Source organism: Mobula birostris, chromosome 17, assembly GCF_030028105.1.
Source record: "Mobula birostris isolate sMobBir1 chromosome 17, sMobBir1.hap1, whole genome shotgun sequence".
NCBI lineage: Eukaryota > Metazoa > Chordata > Chondrichthyes > Myliobatiformes > Myliobatidae > Mobula > Mobula birostris.
In genome coordinates, this window is record NC_092386.1 from 46,902,308 (window position 1) to 46,923,474 (window position 21,167).

The 21,167-nt window shown below is 41.9% G+C and overlaps 1 protein-coding gene across 2 annotated transcripts in view; it reads right to left on the reverse strand.

The window, feature by feature from the left end:
* LOC140211659 (hippocampus abundant transcript-like protein 1) overlaps nt 1-20,229 on the reverse strand; it is a 77,211-nt gene extending 56,982 nt beyond the window's left edge. The window contains exons 1-2 of one of the 2 annotated variants that reach the window (XM_072281661.1): nt 19,940-20,023; nt 19,023-19,132 (exon numbers count right to left, since the gene is read on the reverse strand). In XM_072281661.1, coding sequence (XP_072137762.1) covers nt 19,023-19,118 — 96 coding nt within the window. In that variant the 5' untranslated portion in view covers nt 19,119-19,132; nt 19,940-20,023. Of the gene's footprint in view, nt 1-19,022; nt 19,133-19,939 lie in introns of both variants that reach the window. The other variant, XM_072281660.1, reaches the window with a different exon arrangement.
* Between the last annotated feature and the right edge of the window lie 938 nt (nt 20,230-21,167).

Genomic DNA, 21,167 nt, shown 5'->3' on the forward strand with positions numbered 1-21,167 from the left:
CTCTTCTTTCAGTTAGTCCTGATGAAGGGTCTTGGCCTGAAACGTCGACTGTACTTCTTCCTAGAGGTGCTGCCTGGCCTGTTGCGTTCACCAGCAACTTTTATGTGTGTTGTTTTCATGTGACATATCTATTTTCGAATGATTTTGATGGATTTGGAAACAGTGAGAGTTCAGAGAGCACAAAAGCAGAAAACAGCTGCAGTAAACATGGCACACCAAATGCTACATGAATAATTCATTTTCCTGCTATATTTCAGTAATGTCCATCTCTCCCTACTCTATTCTATTACTAAAACCTATTGAAAATTAACTCACTTCCCAACTTCTTACCAAGTTTTGGTGATCTTTCCAACACAAGCTGTCAAAGATTTCAACACAAATCCCATCTGAAGAATCAAGCAGAAATCACAAGCAGCTTAGGCCCACTCAACTTTGTAAATTTATTAAATCATACCTCTCCCCTTCCTCCGAGTTATTTAATGAAGTAATCGGTAGTGGCTGTGTTCGGTGGGGTGAGGGGGGGGGTGGAGAATTTTTGGGATACCAGGCATTGGAAATGATTACTTAAATTGGTCATGCAACTTATCTGTCCTGATTTGCACAGATGCATGGAAAACCTTAAGCATTCCGTAGTTTTGTCTTACACCTACTTATAATCAACGTCTTTAACTTCAATACATTCAAATCTAATGACTACAGAGCTTGGTTAACAAAGTAGATGCAATATTTCATCACCATTGTATCCTTTAAAAATAACTGAAACAAAGATTGCTACAATGCCATTCTGAACATCTTGTCTGCTTCTGTACATTTCTCTAAATTATTCCACACCTCATTCTGCCTGGCAAATCACTTGCACACTAAGAGGAAGAGTTCATCTTCTGCATATATACTTCTGTTGTTTTTTTTTACTTAGTACCACTCTTTTCTGAGAGACCACCTAGAAAAGTTCAATGTGAAATTTTGCAAATCATGAACTCCACACCACATGTAATTTTGAGAACCTTCCCTCATCTCAATCTTTGAAAGGCACTTTGAAAGCAAATATATATGAACACTGTTGGAAGAAAATGTGCAATTGCAGAGATCTCCTATGCAATCAAGCTTTTTTAAAATGTGATTACTGGTAACCTCTATGGAGAGATACAGCAGCAGCTTTGTTCACACTGAAGATCAAAGGATGGCATCTAAACATGAAGGACAGTAGGGCAGGTAGCAACCGGTGACAAGCAACAAAGGAATGCATGAAAAGGCACATTGACTTTTTTAATGTCTTGATGGCATGTATGAAAAGGCACGTTGATTTCCTTGGCACCCTGGCTTTCATGACACACTCAGGAGTCTGAAATGTACAGTAATCAAGACTGACAACGTAGAAGGTTTTGCTTTATTATACCCATAGCTAAAAATTATTGCTGACAGGTGGAACCTTTTCTTTCCTTCATACACAGTAACAAATTAAAGTACTGTTGTTGACCCACTCCAGTTTCTCTGAGCCTTGGAGTAAAAGCAACAGCTGACCTAGACTTCTGTAATTCTGGGGGGGGGGGGGGGGGGGGGCGCTGGTAAAGATGGTGGAAATAATTAGATGGCAGAGAAAAGTACAATTCAAGTAATATTGAGTAAACTGAACACTTGTCTTAAGAACATAGAAGTAGTTCATTCAGCTCTTTGGGCTTCCTCTACCATTTAACATCATCATGTTGACTGTCCACCTCAATCCATCACATCATAGGAGCCGTGTTAATGCTGGACTGCAGCAGAAGCTCAGGGCAAGCCACATGAATGTCAGTGCTTCAGGCCACGTTGTGGTGTTTGAAGTTGTGGATTCCTCAAGTGTCTTTGAAAAGGCACTCAGAAGTGATGAATATTTTTCATCATCTACACAATGATCCAGAACTTTCTTCATAGCCATCAAATGCTTTGCAAAAAGTGAGATAAATTCACCTTCATAAATTCATATTCAGCTATACAATATTCACCTATTGTATAGCTGTTGATACAATCTTGCAGCCAAAGCTTGTTGATGATGGAGTAATTCAGGCATAGGCTCAGCATAAATTAAAACTATTTGGCATGTTCAGACAACACATCCAAAGATCCTTTTCTCACTATTTTTCCCCCTCACCTTACTAAGGCATGCTGGGCAAAGTTCTATGCACTAATGACCGCTAGATGTTTAGTGTAGGGTAAACAATGAACACACTATAAAGTACAGTAAGGCACTCTTGACTGAACCGAGCAGCAGTCACTGAGAACCTCTAGAACAATCTCCCCCGTACTCCCCATTACTATTTCCACATTTTCAAGGAAACTCTCCAGTACACATGGGAGATCAGATTGTTTTGAGTCATCAATGAGAAGTTAGTCATTCAGCTGACTGCTAAGTCGGCTAAAATATGGTTGGCACAGTGGACTGTCTTAGAATAAATGATTCAGGTGAATCTCCTGACAGCATGGCATCATTTAGGTAAGGGTCTTGTTTCAGTGATCTTGTACCCAACCCAGATATTCTCTCTTCTTCCCTCTCACATCAAACAGGAAGCACAAACCACCAGGCTCAAGGACAGCTTCCATTCAGAATCAGAATCAGAATCCTTTATTATCACCAAGTATGTGAACGCATACAGGGAATTTGATGCCGGTTTCCCTGAGCTCTCGCTGTACAGAATCAAAAAGCAAACAAAACAATAGTGCAAATAATCGTGAACTATATACAATGAGGTATACCTGTGTATGTACAGGTGGACTTGGTTTATAATAGACTAAAATTAAAGTATTCATAAGACTGATGGCATACAGAAAGAAACTGTTCTTGTACCTGCAACACACATCAAAGTTGCAGGTGAACGCAGCAGGCCAGGCAGCATTTCTAGGAAGAGGTACAGTCGACGTTTCAGGCCGAGACCCTTCTGAAGGGTCCTGAAGGGTCTCAGCTCGAAACGTCGCCTGTACCTCTTCCTAGAGATGTTGCCTGGCCTGCTGCGTTCACCAGCAACTTTGATGTGTGTTGCTTGAATTTCCAGCATCTGCAGAATTCCTCATGTTTGTGTTCTTGTACCTATTTGTCCTGGCATACAGTGGTCTAAAGCGCCCACCAGAAGGAAGGAGTTGGAACAGGTGATGTCCAGGGTGTGATGGGTCTATAATGATGCTGCTTGCTCGCTTCCTGACTCTAGATGCATATAAGTCCTGGATCAAGGGCAGCTTCACACCAATAATCCTTTCCACAGCCCTGACGGTCCTTTGGAGTCTATTCTTGTCTTGTTTGGTAGCTGATCCAAACCAGACAGTGATGGACGAACAGAGAACAGACTGGATTATTCCTGAATAGAATTGAATCAGCAGCTCCTGAGGCAGGTTGTACTTCCTGAGTTGATGTAGGAAGTACAACCTCTGCTGAGCCTTTTCGATAAGAGTGTCCGCAATGGGTGTCCACTTCAGGTCCTGGGAGATTGTGACACCCAGAAACCTGAAGGTCTCCACAGCAGACACAATACTGTTGAGTATAGTGAGTGGGGGGAGTCCTCCTGAAGTCCACTGTCATCTCCACAGTCTTGAGCGTATTTAGCTCCAGATTGTTCTGACCACACCAGAGGGCCAGCCATTCCACTACCTGTCTGTATGCAGATTCATCACCGTCTCGGACAAGGCCAATGACAGTTGTGTCATCTGCAAACTTCAGGAGTTTAACAGATGGATCCTGTGAGGTGCAGTCATTAGTGTAAAGGGAGCAGAGCAGTGGGGAGAGCACACATCCCTGGGGGGCACCGGTACTGATTGTCTGGGTGCTAGAAATGATGCTCCCCAGCCTCACTTGCTGCACCCTGACAGTCAGGAAGCTTGTGATCCACTGACAGATGGCAGGGGAGACAGTGAGCTGGGTGAGTTTGGAGTGGAGGATTTTTTGGAGGATTTTTGGGACGATGGTGTTGGAACGCCGAGCTGAAGTCAACAAATAGGACCCTCGCAGAAGTTCCTGGGTTGTCAAGGTTTGTAGTATGTAATGCAGTCCCATGTTGACTGCATCATCCACTGACCTATTCCACTATAACACCATCGGATCGTTCCCTAATACAACAAGATAGAATCTTGACCTCACAATCTACCTCGTTATGATCTTGCACCATGTTGTCTACCTGCACTGCACTTTCTCTGCAGCTGCTAAACTTTTTTTTCTGCATTCTGTTATTGTTTTCCCTTGTACTAGCCTCAATGCACAGTTGTAAAGAAATTATCTGTATGTGTGGCATGCCAAACAATGTTTTCCACTATATTATGGTACATGTGACAATAATAAACCAATTCCAACAGTCACATGCAATCCGGTCCCGTTGGAATACAAAAAGTGTCTGTGGTTACTTAAAGATTCGAGGTTAAGCCTACAGAGCTCGTGATGTTCACTTCCTGAATCATCAGAAAACCCGTAATCTGGGAAAATCCACATGTTCATGCTGCCCACTGCTCTTGAAAGATAGATCTCCCTTCCATCACCTCGAACACAGTATTTATTATGTCTGATGCACATGATCGAATGTTAATGCTAAATCATTTTAAATCTTCTATCGTATACATGTCAATTATGGAATTCATATCCAGTCACTTCCAACAATCTGATGTACTGTACAAACAAAGAGGCTGGTAACAACTCATCGATATTAGAATTAACCTCATTACTTTAATTAGTGAATTTTAATTCAGAAATCAAGTTACAGTCAAAAAATAACTCTACAATTTGGGCAACACACATCAAAATTGCTGGTGAACGCAGCAGGCCAGGCAGCATCTGTAGGAAGAGGTGCAGTCGACGTTTCAGGCCGAGACCCTTCGTCAGGACTAACTGAACTCTTCCTTCAGTTAGTCCTGACGAAGGGTCTCGGCCTGAAACGTCGACTGCACCTCTTCCTACAGATGCTGCCTGGCCTGCTGCGTTCACCAGCAACTTTGATGTGTGTTGCTTGAATTTCCAGCATCTGCAGAATTCCTGTTGTCTACAATTTGGAATGACTTTGCTTTATTCAAGCCAAAATAAAATGGTGTGAAATCTGAAGCTGTTTGCTAAATACAGATTTTTTAAAACTTAAAACTGCTCAGAGCAAAAACAACTTTTGCTATTCCTCGATTTAGTACAGAGTACAAAGTATGCAGTTATACTCAAGTGCTGGAAATTGGTTGTAATCTATTTCATGTCACACAACTACAACCCACAAACAATATGCCATTAAGGGACACAGGCTCATCTTGTATTGAGGTTCAGTGCAAGGTTCACTAGTTTGAATGCACTACTGACACCTACCACATCCTTCAATAGCAGCTCATCTATTTTCCATTGATCAATTTAAACCACTACAATTTTCAACCATGTTGTAAGGAAGAAGAGTAAAAGAATAAGAGATAATTTACCCATCAATTTGCCTATCACACCAACAGGTCAACAGAGGATGCTATCTCCATGGCACTTCACTCTGCCCTGACCCACCTGGACAGCCCCAACTGTTACATCAGAATGCTGTTCATTGACTTTAGTTCGGCATTTAACACTGTGATCCCCTCCAAGCTGATCACCAAACTTCGCCAGCTTGGTATCAGCTCATCCCTCTGCAATTGGACCTTGGACTTTCTGACTAACAGACTCCAATCAGTTAAGTTAGACAACCTCTCCTCCTCCACTCTCACCCTGAACACCGGCGTGCCTCAAGGCTGTGTGCTGAGCCCTCTTCTGTATTCCCTTTTCACCTACGACTGCGTTCCTGTACATGGTTCCAACTCCATAATCAAGTTCGCAGACGACACCATGGCGGTTGGTCTGATCAGAGGGGATGATGAGACGGCCTACAAGGACGAGGTCCAGCACCCGGCCGCGTGGTGTGCCGACAACAACCTGGCCCTTAACACCCAGAGGACCAAGGAGATCATTGCAGCCTTCAGGCATGCCAGGAGTCACACTCACATCCCCAGCTACATCAACGGAACTGTAGTGGAACGTGTATCAAGCTTCAAATTCCTTGGTGTCCACATTTCCAAGGATCTCACCTGGTCCCTGAACTCCTCCATCCTGATCAAAAAGGCACAACAGCGTCTTTATTTCCTGTGGAGCATGAAGAAAGCTCACCTCTGTCCCAGGATACTGATGGACTTTTACCGCTGTACCATTGAGAGCATACTCACCAAATGCATCTCAGTGTGGTATGGCAATTGTCCCGTATTGGACCGCAAAGCACTCCAGTGTGTGGTGAAAACTGCCCAGCGGATTATCAGCACCCAATTGCCCACCATTGAGAGCATCTACCATAAACGCTGCCTGGGCAGGGCGAAAAGCATTATCAGGGATGCATCTCACTCTAACCGTGGACTCTTTACTCTCCTCCCCTCTGGTAGGCGCTATAGGAGCCTCCGCTCCCACACCAGCAGACACAGGAAGAACTTCTTCCCTGAGGCTGTGACACTGCTGAACCTCTCATCACAGCGCTAAGCAGAATTGCACCCATATTGTACTGTCTCAGTACTTTTATATTTGTGTGCTGTAGCACTTTTTTTATTTGCAGTTATTTTGTAAATAACACTATTCTTTGCATTTCTGGTCAGATGCTAAATGCATTTCATTGGCTTTGTATCTGTATTCGGCACAATGACAATAAAGTTGAATCTAATAATTTGATCACAGCATGTTAACAGCTCTGGGGGCACTGTGACATGAGAGGAATAATCCTATACATTTTGTGTCAGAACTTGTTGGGGAGATTTTCTGTCACAGTCCAACAAAATGACAATATAGTTTTTTTTGAAGTAGTATTAGAAAAGATTCATAGGCAAGCACTTAAAATATCCCAAAATTATCCATAGCCATGTGACATCTAACATTCTTGAAATGCTTACAGACTCAGAACTTTCCTAAATTTATTACAGAAATATTTTGGAACAGGAGTAATTTTAAGAGAAAATTTAAGCAACACAGCAAATAATTTAATTCTTTACAGCAAGTTACAGGAAGGCCACATTTCAAATTGGGTTAATATAACTTCTCACGTCCAGATGGCTAGTTTCTGTCATGGAGTCAGTACAGTAGCATAGTGGTTAGCTCCATTGTTTCATAGAGCCGGCTGTAAGATTGGGGTTTGATTCCTGCCATTGTTTGTGAGGAGTTTGTATGTTTTCCCTGTGACCACGTGGGTTTCCTCCAGGTGCCTTGGCTTTCTTCCATATTCCAAAGACGTACCATTAGGGTTGGTAAGTTATGGACGTGCTATGTTGGCACCAGAAGCATCACAACACTTGCAGGCCGGCAAGCACAATTCTTGCTGATTTGATGCAAATTAGGCACTTCGCACGTCCATATTTCATGTATGTACATGTGACAAATAAAGCTAATTGTTATCATTAATATCTGTAAATCCAAAGATAATTGAGCATCATGGACAAAAGTCAAATTTTGTTTCAAAAGTAGCATCCCACATTACGGGAGAGGATCTTTAACTTTGTGACTCAAAACCACGAGTGCTGTCAGGGAATTTTAAGACATTATCTCTCTGAAGGCCACAGTCAACCATATAGATCTGTGAGCCCCAAAGCTGTCTTTCCCAATGAAACTTTATTTATTGCGTATGAAGGTTTAACGGTAAATTTATCTTTATACAGGACTGATAGGAGAAAACACTCAGAATGTACTCATTATACAATTTCAGGCACTTGTATTTCCTCTAAAAATATGCAAAGGTGACAGCACTTAAAGGGATGGGAAATATTGCCAATATTTCTGATTACAGTTGTCCAAAGCATTGCATGCTTAGGAAAACTCCAGTTTCTGGGAATTGTTCCTTCAATTTAAAATCATAGATTTGTTCAGATGTAATGAAAGTAACACTCAATTAATTCCAATGTTCGTCCTTGCCTTTAAAATGGATTCAATGCCTCGAAGACAAGAATCATGATCAATGTTAAAAAAACCCCCTTTACTTTAAAATAAGTTCTGTATCACATTCAATGCCAGTAAAGACCACTGGAATATTTTTAATGTTTATTAGAGTTTCAAACAATAAAACACATTTTATGCAGTAATTTACTAACATAACTAGCAAATATTTGTTTAAACTAATATTAAATTAGGCAGATATGATTATTTTCATTCTCAGCTAAGTCTTAGAGCTTTATTTCAGAAATTTCTGGACAACTGCACATACCTTGGCTCTGGTTTATCATTTGGTTTGGAAGTTTTCAACAGACTATTATAACATGTCCATTTTCCTGCACTGGTAATTACTTTTTAACTGAGATTCCTTAAGTGACTATTCCACCAACCAAAACAGCAATTTCATTTTTAAAACATCAAATTCATACTGAGTAATGCCAATTTCATATAGTTCAAGTCCATTATTTGTAATATACTAATAAATAACACTAAGCTCATTAGCCATTTTGACGCATTGGTCAGGTCAAAATGGACTAGGCTCTCCTTTCCAAAAGGAAGTCAGTCTGGAAAGGTTGGCCAACTGACCTCCAGTGGACCACAAACATGCAGTGGCAATTAGCCACACAGTATCTGTAACAACAATGACCAAAGAAAAAAGTAAATCTTCAAGAAAGAAACTGCTAACCTGATCCACTAAACTTTGTAAATAAATTCCACAAACATTATTTAAAACACTTTATGCTGAATTAACCTGCTCAAGATGGTGCAGACTGGAGAAGGAATTCAGCAATCTGGCCTTACGCCTTCAGTTTTTGGAGGACGAGCAAGGAACACAGGAAATGAGGCAATTGGAAAAATCTCTGCTGACCACCTGGTCAATTCCTAAACTGCGTACCAGCTCAATTTCAGCCAGAGAAAGCAGGATCTCCCAGTGGCCACACATTTTAATTTCACATCCCATTCCCATTCTGACATATCTATCCATGGCCTCCTCTACTGTAAAGATGAAGCCACACTCAGGTTGGAGGAACAACACCTCATATTCCGTCTGGGTAGCCTCCAACCTGATGGCATGAACATCGACTTCTCTAACTTCCGCTAATGCCCCACCTCCCCCTCGTACCCCATCTGTTACTTACTTTTATACACACATTCTTTCTCTCACTCTCCTTTTTCTCCCTCTGTCCCTCTGAATATACCCCTTGCCCATCCTCTGGGTCCCCCCCCCCACCCACCTTGTCTTTCTTCCCGGACCTCCTGTCCCATGATCCTCTCGTATCCCTTTTGCCTATCACCTGTCCAGCTCTTGGCTCCATCCCTCCCACTCCTGTCTTCTCCTATCACTTTTGGATCTCCCCCTCCAACTTTCAAATCCCTTACTCACTCTTCCTTCAGTTAGTCCTGACGAAGGATCTCGGCCTGAAACGTCGACTGCACCTCTTCCTAGAGATGCTGCCTGGCCTGCTGCATTCACCAGCAACTTTTATGTGTGTTGCTTGAATTTCCAGCATCTGCAGAATTCCTGTTGTTAACAGCTCAATTCCTCATTTCTTAAACAATCAATTTTTCCCAAAAATATCCACCACCCTGTTGTAACATAATTAAATTATAAATATTCTCCCTACCTTTTCTCCCAATTTTGGTGACATTTCTAAACTTTATAGTCTTCTGGAGTCAGTGGATTTTAAATTACTCCTCTTCCCATGGCTTTCCTTAAATGTGCTTTACTGTATGACAACCGAAAGTGCAAACACACTTATAAGGAATTATTATTACCCTCAAGACCTGTGTTCCATGGCTCTACTTATTCATATTTCCTTACTGTTATTGCACACAGGTCAATTTTCATTAACAATCGAGAACTTCAGATTCCTCTCCCAGTTCGTGCTCCTATGTCTAAAGCTGTATAGCTCATATCTCAAAGTCCATTCCTTTTTCTTGCCCTTTCTTTATCAATTACCATCTGTTCAACTGGCCTCTCTATCTAGATAGTTAAGTTCGATTTACGTTATTTGACAGAAAGTGGAATAATATACAAAACTCCTGTCACAGAATTAACAGTTCTGAAACAGATTAATGCAGCCTGATTTCTTAAAAATGGTTTACAGAGGGAGAAATATTTGAGGGTTCAGTAACATTTGGAAAAAGAATTCTATGATGTATGGAAAATCTCATTACTTAACTTGGTATAGGCTAAAATATCAAAAGCCAAGTTGCTCCAAATAAGTGCCAGAAAGTGTAAAGGGCAAAATCAACAGCTTTCAAAACAAAGCAATGTGCTGAAGAATGGATCAGTTTGAATGAATCTGTATCCAGGACTCTGAAGTCTCTATAATAACATAGTGGCAAAAAGAAACAGGAACCCCTCCCTTAATTGTCCCATTCTCAGACCTGTTTCCAGGATAAATAACCCAGCATGACATAACAGACAAAGCAGCAGCTTGTACTGCACCTGATGTTCATTACACAAGGTTGCTGATTCACTGCTGCAATTTGCTACACCCCAAAACAATCTCACCCGAAAAGGCCTTGGATTATCAACTGCGCACCTGGATTTTACTGAGTTGGCTCCATTCCAGTGATGCACTGTGAAGACCATGCTGACCCTGGAGTATAGGAGGTCATTTAATTTCTCTTGTAACAATCCGAAAGGAGTACTCAATGGGATAATAGGTGTTAAACACCAAAATCAGCTGAGACAACATGGATGATTCCTTACAGGATTCCATGAGTGATGCAACGTGGGCCAGAAATGCTCATTATTCTCTTGGTGGTGTCCATTTCAGTGAGTTGCTCTGTGATCTAATTTCTGGGCCCCAGTTTTTTAAATGTAGAAGATTTGTATCACTATCACAGCACACATCATAATTGGTTTTTAAACTGCAGCCAGCAGTGCCCAGACTGTGATAATATCTCATTACACAAAAATAATCATTACAGCAAAGTTGGAACTGGACTTGCTGCATGCAAGCATAAGCTGCTTCATTTGCTAAGGAACTGTGAAGAATTGAACATCCAGCGAGCACCCTACTTTTGACCTTTTAGTAGACGGAGGGTTACTGAAGCAGCAGCAGGTGGACATTAGTTTGACTACAGCTTCTCGATGCCTCGATACTGAAACTTTCTCCCACTCCCATGATGGCATGCATGTGCATTTCTTCAAAATGCCCGGCCGAAAGAAGTTTCAGGAAAAAGCTGCCACACTGTGGCTAAATACTGCAATACCAAATTTGCATCCCAAAATACCTTGGAGAAAGAATAGTCATTAGCAGACACACTACAACTGAAGCAACCTGGAAAAGAGTAGCACATTACTAAAGGGAATGGGTGGCATTTCACACCAGAGAACCTGGTGGATTTCTTGAACCACAGAGAACAGACCATTTCAGATATATTTGGGGAAAGGTGGGTATAGATGGCCTCAAGCGATCAAAGGTAGAAGTTAAATCTCAAAGATCTGGGTAAGGTGCAACAAGAACCATTAGGTTTGCCAGAAACTGGAAGTACAAGGAGCTCAACAGAGGTCTTTGCACAAACTTCAGAATCCAGACATACCAATATGGAATTGGTATCCAACATAACTCAAAGGGCCAAAAAGAAGCAATATCCAGTGACTAACATCTCAACTTTATTTGAGCCTAAGCAAAACCCACCCTATATCTCTGTCAAGTAGAAGCTCACAGTACTGCCATGCCTATTATACCAGCTTGTATTCAGGACTGTAGTAGTACAACTTATAATCTGTCCCTCAGAGTATCACAAAGACATCAGAGGCAACTCCAGCAGCAGTGATGTTGAGCAGCAAAAAATCGTTTGTTTCTTTTGAAACAGCATTTGTTCTTCTATCCGGTAAATATTGCTGTTGTGTGCAGTCAGACCTCTCTCCTGGTCCCCCCCATGCAGAGATTATGTAGTAGACCTTCCTTTCCCAACCTTATTTAAGACAATCCTCTAAAGCAGGAGTTCCCAATCTTTCTTGTGCCAAGGACCCCTGCCATTAAATGAGGGGTCCGTAAACTCTAGGTTGGGAACCATTGCTCTGAAGCCATCTGCAGCATAACCCATTGGAAATCAGCAGCTCTCCACTAGTCATAATCCACCACTGTGATAATAATCCACTAGACTATTACTGCAAGCAAAATGCACACAGGTACTTCAGCTGTATACAGATAAATTAATAACATTTATTAAGGGCAGCAGAGGGAGGGAGCACTTTGGTAGAGACGGTAGAGACGTATCACCACCCTGCCACTCAAATGGGCAACATCATGTTTTTGCGGCTAACTTCACGGATGATACAAAGGTAGAGTGGCAGGCAGTGTTGAGGAAGCGGGAAGTCAAGGAGACAGACATAATGGGAATGGGCAGAGCAGTGGTAGATGGAATATTGTGTTGGAAGTGTATGGTCTTGCACTTTGGTAGGACGAATGAAGGCATGGACTATTTTTTTTAAAAACGGGGAACAAATTTAGAAATCAGAGGCACAAAGGGACTTGAGAGTCCTTGCGCAGTATTCCCTAAAGGTTAACTGGCAGGTTGAGTTGGTGGAGGAAAAGAAGGCAAATGCGATGTTAGTATTCATTTCAAGAGGACTAGAATATAAAAACAAGGATGTAATGCTGAGGCTTTAGAAGGCACTGGCCAGACCACACTAGGAGCATTTTGAGCAGTTTTTTGTCTCCTTATCTAAAAAGAGGTCCTGGCATTGGACAGCAGGTTCACGAAAATGATTTCAGGAATGAGAGTTAATGTATGAGGAGTGATTGATGGCTGTGGGCCTGTACTTGCTGGGGTTTAGAAGAATGAAGGTGGGGGGGGGGGAATCTCATCGAAACCCATCGAATATTGAAAGGCTGAAATAGAGTGGATGTGGAGAGGATGTTTCCTATTGTGTGGGAGTGTAGGACCAGAAGGCACAGCCTCAGAACAGAAGGGCATCCATTTAGAACAGAGATGAGGAGGAATTTCTTTAGCCAGTGGATGGTGAATGTATGGAATTCATTGCCACAAACGACTGTGGAGACCAAGTCATTGGGTATATTTAAAGCAGAGTTTGATAGGTTCTTGGTTAGTAAGGGTGTCGAGGGTTGTGTGTGGGGAGGCCGAATGTAGTTGAGAAGGATTAATCAGCCAAGATAGAATGGCAGAGGAGACCCAGTGAGCCGATGGCCTAATTCCACTATGTCTCATGGTCTTTCAGCATTCAAAATGGGACTGAGGACCCAGGGTCCATGCATGATGAGCACACAGAAGCCCATTGTTAACGGTGGGAGTACGTCACCTCATTGAACCAACCTACCCATCATATAGTGGTAGACTCTTGAATCCCATGTTAGCTTCATCTGGGTCTGAGGCAACTGGTGTGGAAGCAAATTATCCTTAAATTACAACTCATGTTAATTTCATTTGCCCACCTTGGTTCCAAAATCAAGGAATTTATTTGCTTTACCAAAAAAAAAAGCCTATTAAATTTTCTGCCTCAATAATTCCTCTGTATGCTCCTGAAAATAATGTTCTAGGTCATTCAAGGGTATTTCTATTGAGCACGTTCCTTTTCCAAAAACTCACTTCTGGAAAGCATTACAGGGCTATTAAAACAAAAAATTTGCACCATCTTAAAAGTTGATCAGTTAATCTGCACAACTGTTCTAAGAGTTAGCGCGTCACTGCACTGCAGACACCTTAAACCACTTTTTAATGCAGTTTACACTGTAAGTACATGCAGGTATTTAGTTATGTATGTACATTTTCTTCAATATCCATCCTTTAACCTCCAACTTTATTTTGTTATATAACTCTTCCTATTTGCTGAAAGTTGTTCTTTGTTGCATGTCACACCCTGAACAACACACCATAGCAAATTCCTAATACATGTAAAATGAAAAAAGATATGGCATATCTTTTCACCGTCATAAACATTTTAAGAATTAAACCACACCTTAAATTTTATAAACTCAGAGAATCATAGTCTAGTCTGCACAACTTCTCTTTTTAAATTTACATAGAACATAGAATAGTACAGCACAGTACAGGCCCTTCAGCCCACAATGTTGTGCCGACCCTCAAACTCTGCCTCCCATATAACCCCCCACCTGAAATTCCTCCATATACCTGTCTTGTAGTCTCTTAAACTTCACTAGTGTATCTGCCTCCACACTGACTCAGGCAGTGCATTCCACGCACCAACCACTCTCTTGAGTAAAAAACCTTCCTCTAATATCCCCCTTGAACTTCTCACCCCTTACCTTAAAGCCATGTCCTCTTGTTTTGAGCAGTGGTGCCCTGGGGAAGAGGCGCTGGCTATCCACTCTATCTATTCCTCTTAATATCTTGTACACCTCTATCATGTCTCCTCTCATCCTCCTTCTCTCCAAAGAGTAAAGCCCTTAATCTCTGATCATAATGCATACTCTCTAAACCAGGTAGCATCCTGGTAAATCTCCTCTGTACCCTTTCCAATGCTTCCACATCCTTCCTATAGTGAGGCAACCAGAACTGGACACAGTACTCCAAGTGTGGCCTAACCAGAGTTTTATAGAGCTGCATCATTACATCGCGACTCTTAAACTCTGTCCCTCGACTTATGAAAGCTAACACCCCATAAGCTTTCTTAACTACCCTATCTACCTAAGAGGCAACTTTCAGGGATCTGTGGACATGTAATCACAGATCCCTCTGCTCCTGCACACTACCAAGTATACTGTCATTTACTTTGTACTCTGCCTTGGAGTTTGTCCTTCCAAAGTGTACCACCTCACACCTCTCTGGGTTGAACTCCATCTGCCACTTCTCAGCCCACTTCTGCCTCTTATCAATGTCTCTCTGCAATCTTCGACAATCCTCTACACTACCTTCAATGCCACCAACCTTTGTGTCATCTGCAAACCCACCCTTCTACCCCCACATCCAGGTCGTTAATAAAAATACACACAGCATCACTCTAATAAATCTGCACTGCGCTCAATCCAATTTCAATTTATCCTTCAGTTCACTTGGAATTAAGTGCAGTACTAGACATCAATTCAAATTTAGCCTTAATTATAGCCAACACATAATATTTTAGAAAACACTGAATTGAGAAACAAATATTCTCAGCTATTTTTCTCCCAAAATTCCATAGCATCTAAGTTTGTTCTAAATTTTCAAGCATGTAACAGGTTCACATCACACATAACAAATTGCTTGAATTAAAGTTGTGGCCATTATAGAGAGATGGCTGTCACTAAGGCAGGAATGGCTGCTGGATGTTCTAAGGTTTAGATGTTTCAAAAGGGACAGGGAGAGAGGTAAAAGAAATGGGGGAGTGGCATTGCCAATCAGGGATAGTATTACAGCTGCAGAAGGGGGGGCATTGTAGAAAGATTGTCTACTGAGTTAGTGTGCGTGGAAGTCACAGGAAGGGAGTGATCGTTCTATTGGGAGTATTCTATAGAACACCCCTCACCAATAGCAACAGAAACAACAAGGAATAGATTGGAAGGCAGAGTTTGGAAAGATGCAAAACCAACAACATCATTGTCATGGGTGATTTCAACTTCCCCAATATTGACTGGCACCTTCTATGTGCAAATGGTTTAGGTGGGATGGAATGTGTTAGGTCTGTCCAGGAAGGATTCCTGACACAATATGTAGACAGGCCAATTAGAAGAGAGGCCATTCTGGATCTGGTACCAGACTATGAATGTGGTCAGGTGTCAGATCTCTCAGTGGGTGAGCATTTTGGAGACAGTGACCACAACTCTCTAACCATTACCACAGCCTTAGAGAGGATAGGAGCAGACGATATGGGAAAGTATTTAATTGGGGAGGGGGAATATGACGCTATTAGGCAGGAACGGGAGCATAAAGGTTCAAGATTCTAGTTTATTTGTCATGTGTACATCAAAACACACTGTGAAATGTGCTATTTGCATTAACAACCAACACACCTGAGGGCATTGGGAACTGATATACTCAGGGAAATGCACAATGGAAATGTGCAGGTTTTTTTTAATATAGGGAGTATTTGCATGGGTTCTGGTTAGATTTGTCCCATTAAGACAGGGAAAGAGTGGTAGGCTGAAGGAACCATGGTTAACAAAGAATGTGGAATATCTAGTCAAGAGGAAAAAATATTTTAGGATGAAAGGATCAGACAGTGCTCTGGAGAGTTACAAGGAAGGCCATGAAAGGAGCTGAAGAATAGACTTAGGAGAGCTAGAAGAGGCATGAGAAAGCCTTGGCAAATAAGATTAAGGAAAATCCCAAGGCGTTCTACACATGTGAAGAACAGGATGATGACTATAAGTAAGGCTTGGACTGACCAGGGACAGTGGAGGAAATGTGCTTGAAGGAGGCAAGGCAGGTCTATAATGAATACTTTAGTGAAAGAAACTGTAATGTTTGTGAGGATGGCGTAGAACAGGTTGACGTGCTAGAACATGGCAATGTTAAGAAAGAGCATGTGCTGGAACTTTTGAAAAACATTGGGATATATCCCAGGTTACTACGGGAAGCCAGGGAAGAGATTGCTGCGCCTTTGGTGATGATCTATGCATCCTTATTGACCACAGGAGCAGTTCCAGATGATTGCTCAAGAAAGTGAGTAGGATAACCCTGGGAATTACAGAACAGTGTCTTACTTCTATTGTGGGCAAATTGTTGCAGATTATTAAAGATGGGATTTACCATCATTTTGAGAAGCATAATTTGATTTGAGTAATAGTTAGCTTAGTTTTGAGAAGGGCAAGACACAAGCCTGACTGATTCTTTGAGGCTGTGACAAAGCACATGGATAAAGGTAGAGCAGTGGGTGTGCTGTAGATGGATTTTAGTAAGGCGTTTGATAAGGACCCCTGTGTAAGACTTATTCAGAAAGTCAGGAGGCATGGGATCCAGGGAAACCTGGCTTGCCCATAGAAGACAGAGGGTGGTTGTAGATGGTGTTCTGCAGGGATCTGTTCTGGGATCCCTGCCCTTTGTGATTTTTAGAAATGACTTGGATAAGGAAGTGGAAGGGTGGGATAGTAAGTGTGCAGATGACATGAAGGTCGGTGGTGTGTGCAGCACAGAATGTTGTCAAGGGTTACAGCAGAACACTGATAGGATACAAAGCTGGACTGAGAAGTGACAATCCAGAAAAGTGTGAAGGGCAGAAATGGCAAATAGCTGGGCATGCTGCCAGCGATTGTGGTAGAAGCAGATACATTACGGACATTTAAGAGGCTCTCAGGCAGATGGATAATACAAAAATGAAGGGCTATGTGGGAGACAGGGATAGCGTGATCTTAGAGTAGATCGTATAATTGATAATCACCATCTAAAGGATATGAGCTTAGTCTGCTGCCCTACTCGCTCTACACCCATGACTGTGTGGCTAGGCACAGCTCAAATGCCATCTAGAAATTTGCTGATGACAACTATTGTTGGCAGAATTTCATATGGTGACAAGACGACTTACAGGACAGAGATATTTCAGCTGGTTGAGTGGCGTCGCAGCATCAACCTTGTACTCATCAGTAAGTCCAAAGAACTAATTGTGGACTTCAGAAAGGGTAAGATGAGGGAACACTCACCAGTCCTCATAGAGGGATCAGAAGTGGAAAGAGTGAACAATTTCAGTTCCTGGGTGTCAACATCTCTGAGGATCTACTGTGGGCCCAACATATCGATGCAGTTTCAAAGAAGGCACAGCAGCAGCTATATTTCATTAGGAGTTTGAGGAGATTTGGCATGTCATCAAAGACTTGCAAATTTCCTCAGATGTACCACGGAGAGCATTCTAACTGGCTGCATCACCATCTGGTATGGGGGGGGGGGGCATTGCACAGGATCAAAACTCAGTCAGCTCCATCATGGGCACTAGTCCCCCCAGCATCCAGCACATCTTCAAGGAGTGATGCCTTAAAAAGGTGGCATCCATCATTAAGGACCCCCATCAAGAAGGATATGCCTTCTTCTCTTTGCTACCATCAGGGGGGAGGTACAGGAGCCTGAAGGCAACAATTCAGGAACAGCTTCTTCCCTCCTGCCATCAGGGTTCTGAATGGACATTGAACCTCACTACTTCTTCCCCCCTTTTTGCACTACATTTAACTTAACTTTAATATATATAACACCCTACCTACTGTAATTCACAGTTCTTTTATTAAGTATTGCAGTGTACTGCTGCTGCATAACAACAAGGTTCACAACATATGTTGGTAATATTAAACCTGATTCTGATAAGGTCAGGACAACATCATGGACTGAACAGCCTGTATTGGACTGAACGGCCTATATTGTACTGTACTGGGCTGAAATGTTCCATGTTCCATCAGGAATTTCCAGCACCTGCAATAATATTGATTCACATTAAATTGGCTACTGTTAAGCTCATCTTAAAGATGGCCTCTTATTGCAAGTGGATGGGGAGTTTATAATTATGGAGGAGAGAACAAAAATGCTGGGAATTGGGCTGATGGGATTAAAACTATATGTTATTACATTAAATAATCTATTTCACACATGAAACTATAGGCAAAGATACTAAGTGGTAAAGTGGATCTGTTGCTCTTGTTACAGTTATACCAAATTTAAAAACATAACATTAATGATAAAGTTAACTTTGAGCCTAAGATTTAACAAATTCAGACGACAGACAGACGTCAAAGCTTGTGCAATCACTCGACCCCAGGTGTCCGATGATGCAATGTTTTGATAATATATATTCTACAGTCTATTTCTACCATAGGGTATACTACAAAGTAATTAGTTTTGGAAAGACACCACTCCATCTTATTCTAATTTATCAACCTTTATACATAGCTGCTATACTACAATTTACTGAATTAACCACATCCTGATTCTGGGGTTGATTATTTTAACTCAATCTCAAAAAAGCCTGTTAGATTTATTTAAAACAGTCCAATTTTACAAATGCATATTAATAAGATGTTCTTTTATTAAATAATAAGTCTCAGTCTACTTATTCTCAAAGGCAACTTCAAATTATGCTTCTGGTCTACTTTTAAACTGTTGTTCCAGTTTCACAAGCCGCACCCTAACTGTGAATGCTCATTTGTGACATCAGCAAGTAAAGTGAAACCGTATCACATTCAAATTTCTAATGTTACTCAAGTACAGAAAACCTCTTTACCATATTCAGCTGCTGAGAAACCAAGAACACAGACCATGGGAACTTAGATGAGATGACTGTTATAGGACTACGAGAAAACCGAAGAGACTTGAGCATCCAGATTTCTGGACCTATGATATGAAGTACCAATTAGAGTGTATCTAGATTAGAAGGAAATTGGGATAAGGATCCCAAAATCGTATCGCTGGTGTTCAGCTATTATTAAAACGTGTGGAATAAAGTAACAACAGAAAAGTGTGCCTGAGATTTAAAATATTTTAATATTTTGATATGAACCGACAACGATTGTTAATCTGATTTAATCAATGTTTAACTTGCCTTATACCATTATCTAATCAGAAACTACTTGCATTTATCCCAGAATTTTCATTACACAACGCAACTGAACATTTAGTGTACAATCACCATCCTAAGAAATAAAATGGGACAAAAGAGGAAATTGAATCACTACAATAGGACACGCGACCATTCTCTAGCGGAAGAGTATGAAATTCTCCAAGTTCTTTGTTGCACTTTTAATCCTATTGCAGTAAAAAGGCTACAAGGCCTTTGGGTTGTCGATACAACCAGGAGGCAGAAAATATCAGAATATATTTTCCTCACAATAGCCGATTATATATGTTGTTTTTAAAAAAACAGGTCAAGTGGTTAAAACTTGAAATCATTTCAATGCTATTTCCGGGAATAGTGAAGTTCGAAGCCAATTATGGTGAAGGCAAGAATTTTGCGACCCATCAGCCATTTGAAAAGTCTTTGACGATTATAAAAGCCATGAATCTTCAAAAAGACAAGTTTTTTTTTGACAAAAATGCGACTAGATTTTTTGGCCATTATTTGAATGAGCAAAACCTAATTTTGACAGAATTCCAGAACACCAAGTGTTACGGTAAATACGCGCTGAAATAGTGAATACTTACTGCAGATGGATCTCTCATGATAATCTTTTTAGCTAGCGTGACGGTGCGGCTTGTTCGTTTTTTCTCCTGTGTCATCCTGTCACATTTTACAAGGGCTGCGAGACGCCGGCCGCCCTCCGCTTGCTGCTCTGCCGGTGGGGGGACGGCACGGCTCGCTGAGCTCGGCGGCGGGTCGGCGCAGTCACTCATGGAGCGGCGGTTGAACCTGAGCCCGTGCCCCGGCCGCTACATCGCCGCGCAGCCGTCACATCCCCCGCTCGCGCTCCCCCGGGGCCAGCGCCGCCCTCACGTGACACCGGACGGAAGCGCGCGCGCGAGAGCCGTGCATTTCACCAGATATTGGCGCCGAATCCGAAATCTGGAGTTTGGTCAGCCGGCTTATTATTGTCACATGTACCGAGGTACGGTGGAAAAAAAATTTGTTTTGCATACCGTCCTCACTGATCATTTCATTACAACCGTTCTTTGAAGCGGTACAAGATTAAACTATAACAGTGCAGAATAAAGCGTTACAGAGAAAGTGGAGTGCGGCTAAACCATAAGATGCAAGGCCAATAACAAGTAGATTGTCAAGAGTCCATCTTATACTAGGGGACCATTCATTGAACAGAGGGACCGAAGCTGTCTTTGAGTCTGCCTTCAGATTTGATTCTGCGCCACGAAGGCAGCAAATGTAGAAAGAGTCCATCGAGAGGGATGCTAGTTGCCGTGATGCGCTGAGCTGTGCAGTTTCCTGTGGTCGGAGGCCGTGAAGCTGTACAGTTTCCTCTGGTCGTAGGCGGTACCAAGCCGTGATACATCCGGATAGGATGCCTTATATATAAATAGCGACTCTCAAAAGCGACACCCTAACTTTTTAAGCCTCCTGAGGAAGTAGAGGAACTGGTGAGCTTTCTTGGCCATGGCGTCTACGTGATTCGACCAGGGCAGGCTATGAAGAGTTTGTAATGGAATTATAGCATTGAAGGCAGAGCTGTAACCAATAAACACTGGTCTTTCATAAGTGTCTTTACTGTCCTGATGCTCCAGGGATGAGGGTGGGGCTGGGGAAATAGTCGTATAGACCTGTTTCGGCAGTACGTGAATTGCCATCAGGTCATTCATTGGGCAATTGTCATTGAGACGTATTGTTATTTCTTAGGTATCAGGTTGATAGTGATCTTCTTAAAGCAGATAGGAACCTCAGATCCGTGCATACTGCATTGAGATACATAATATAATGTTGCTA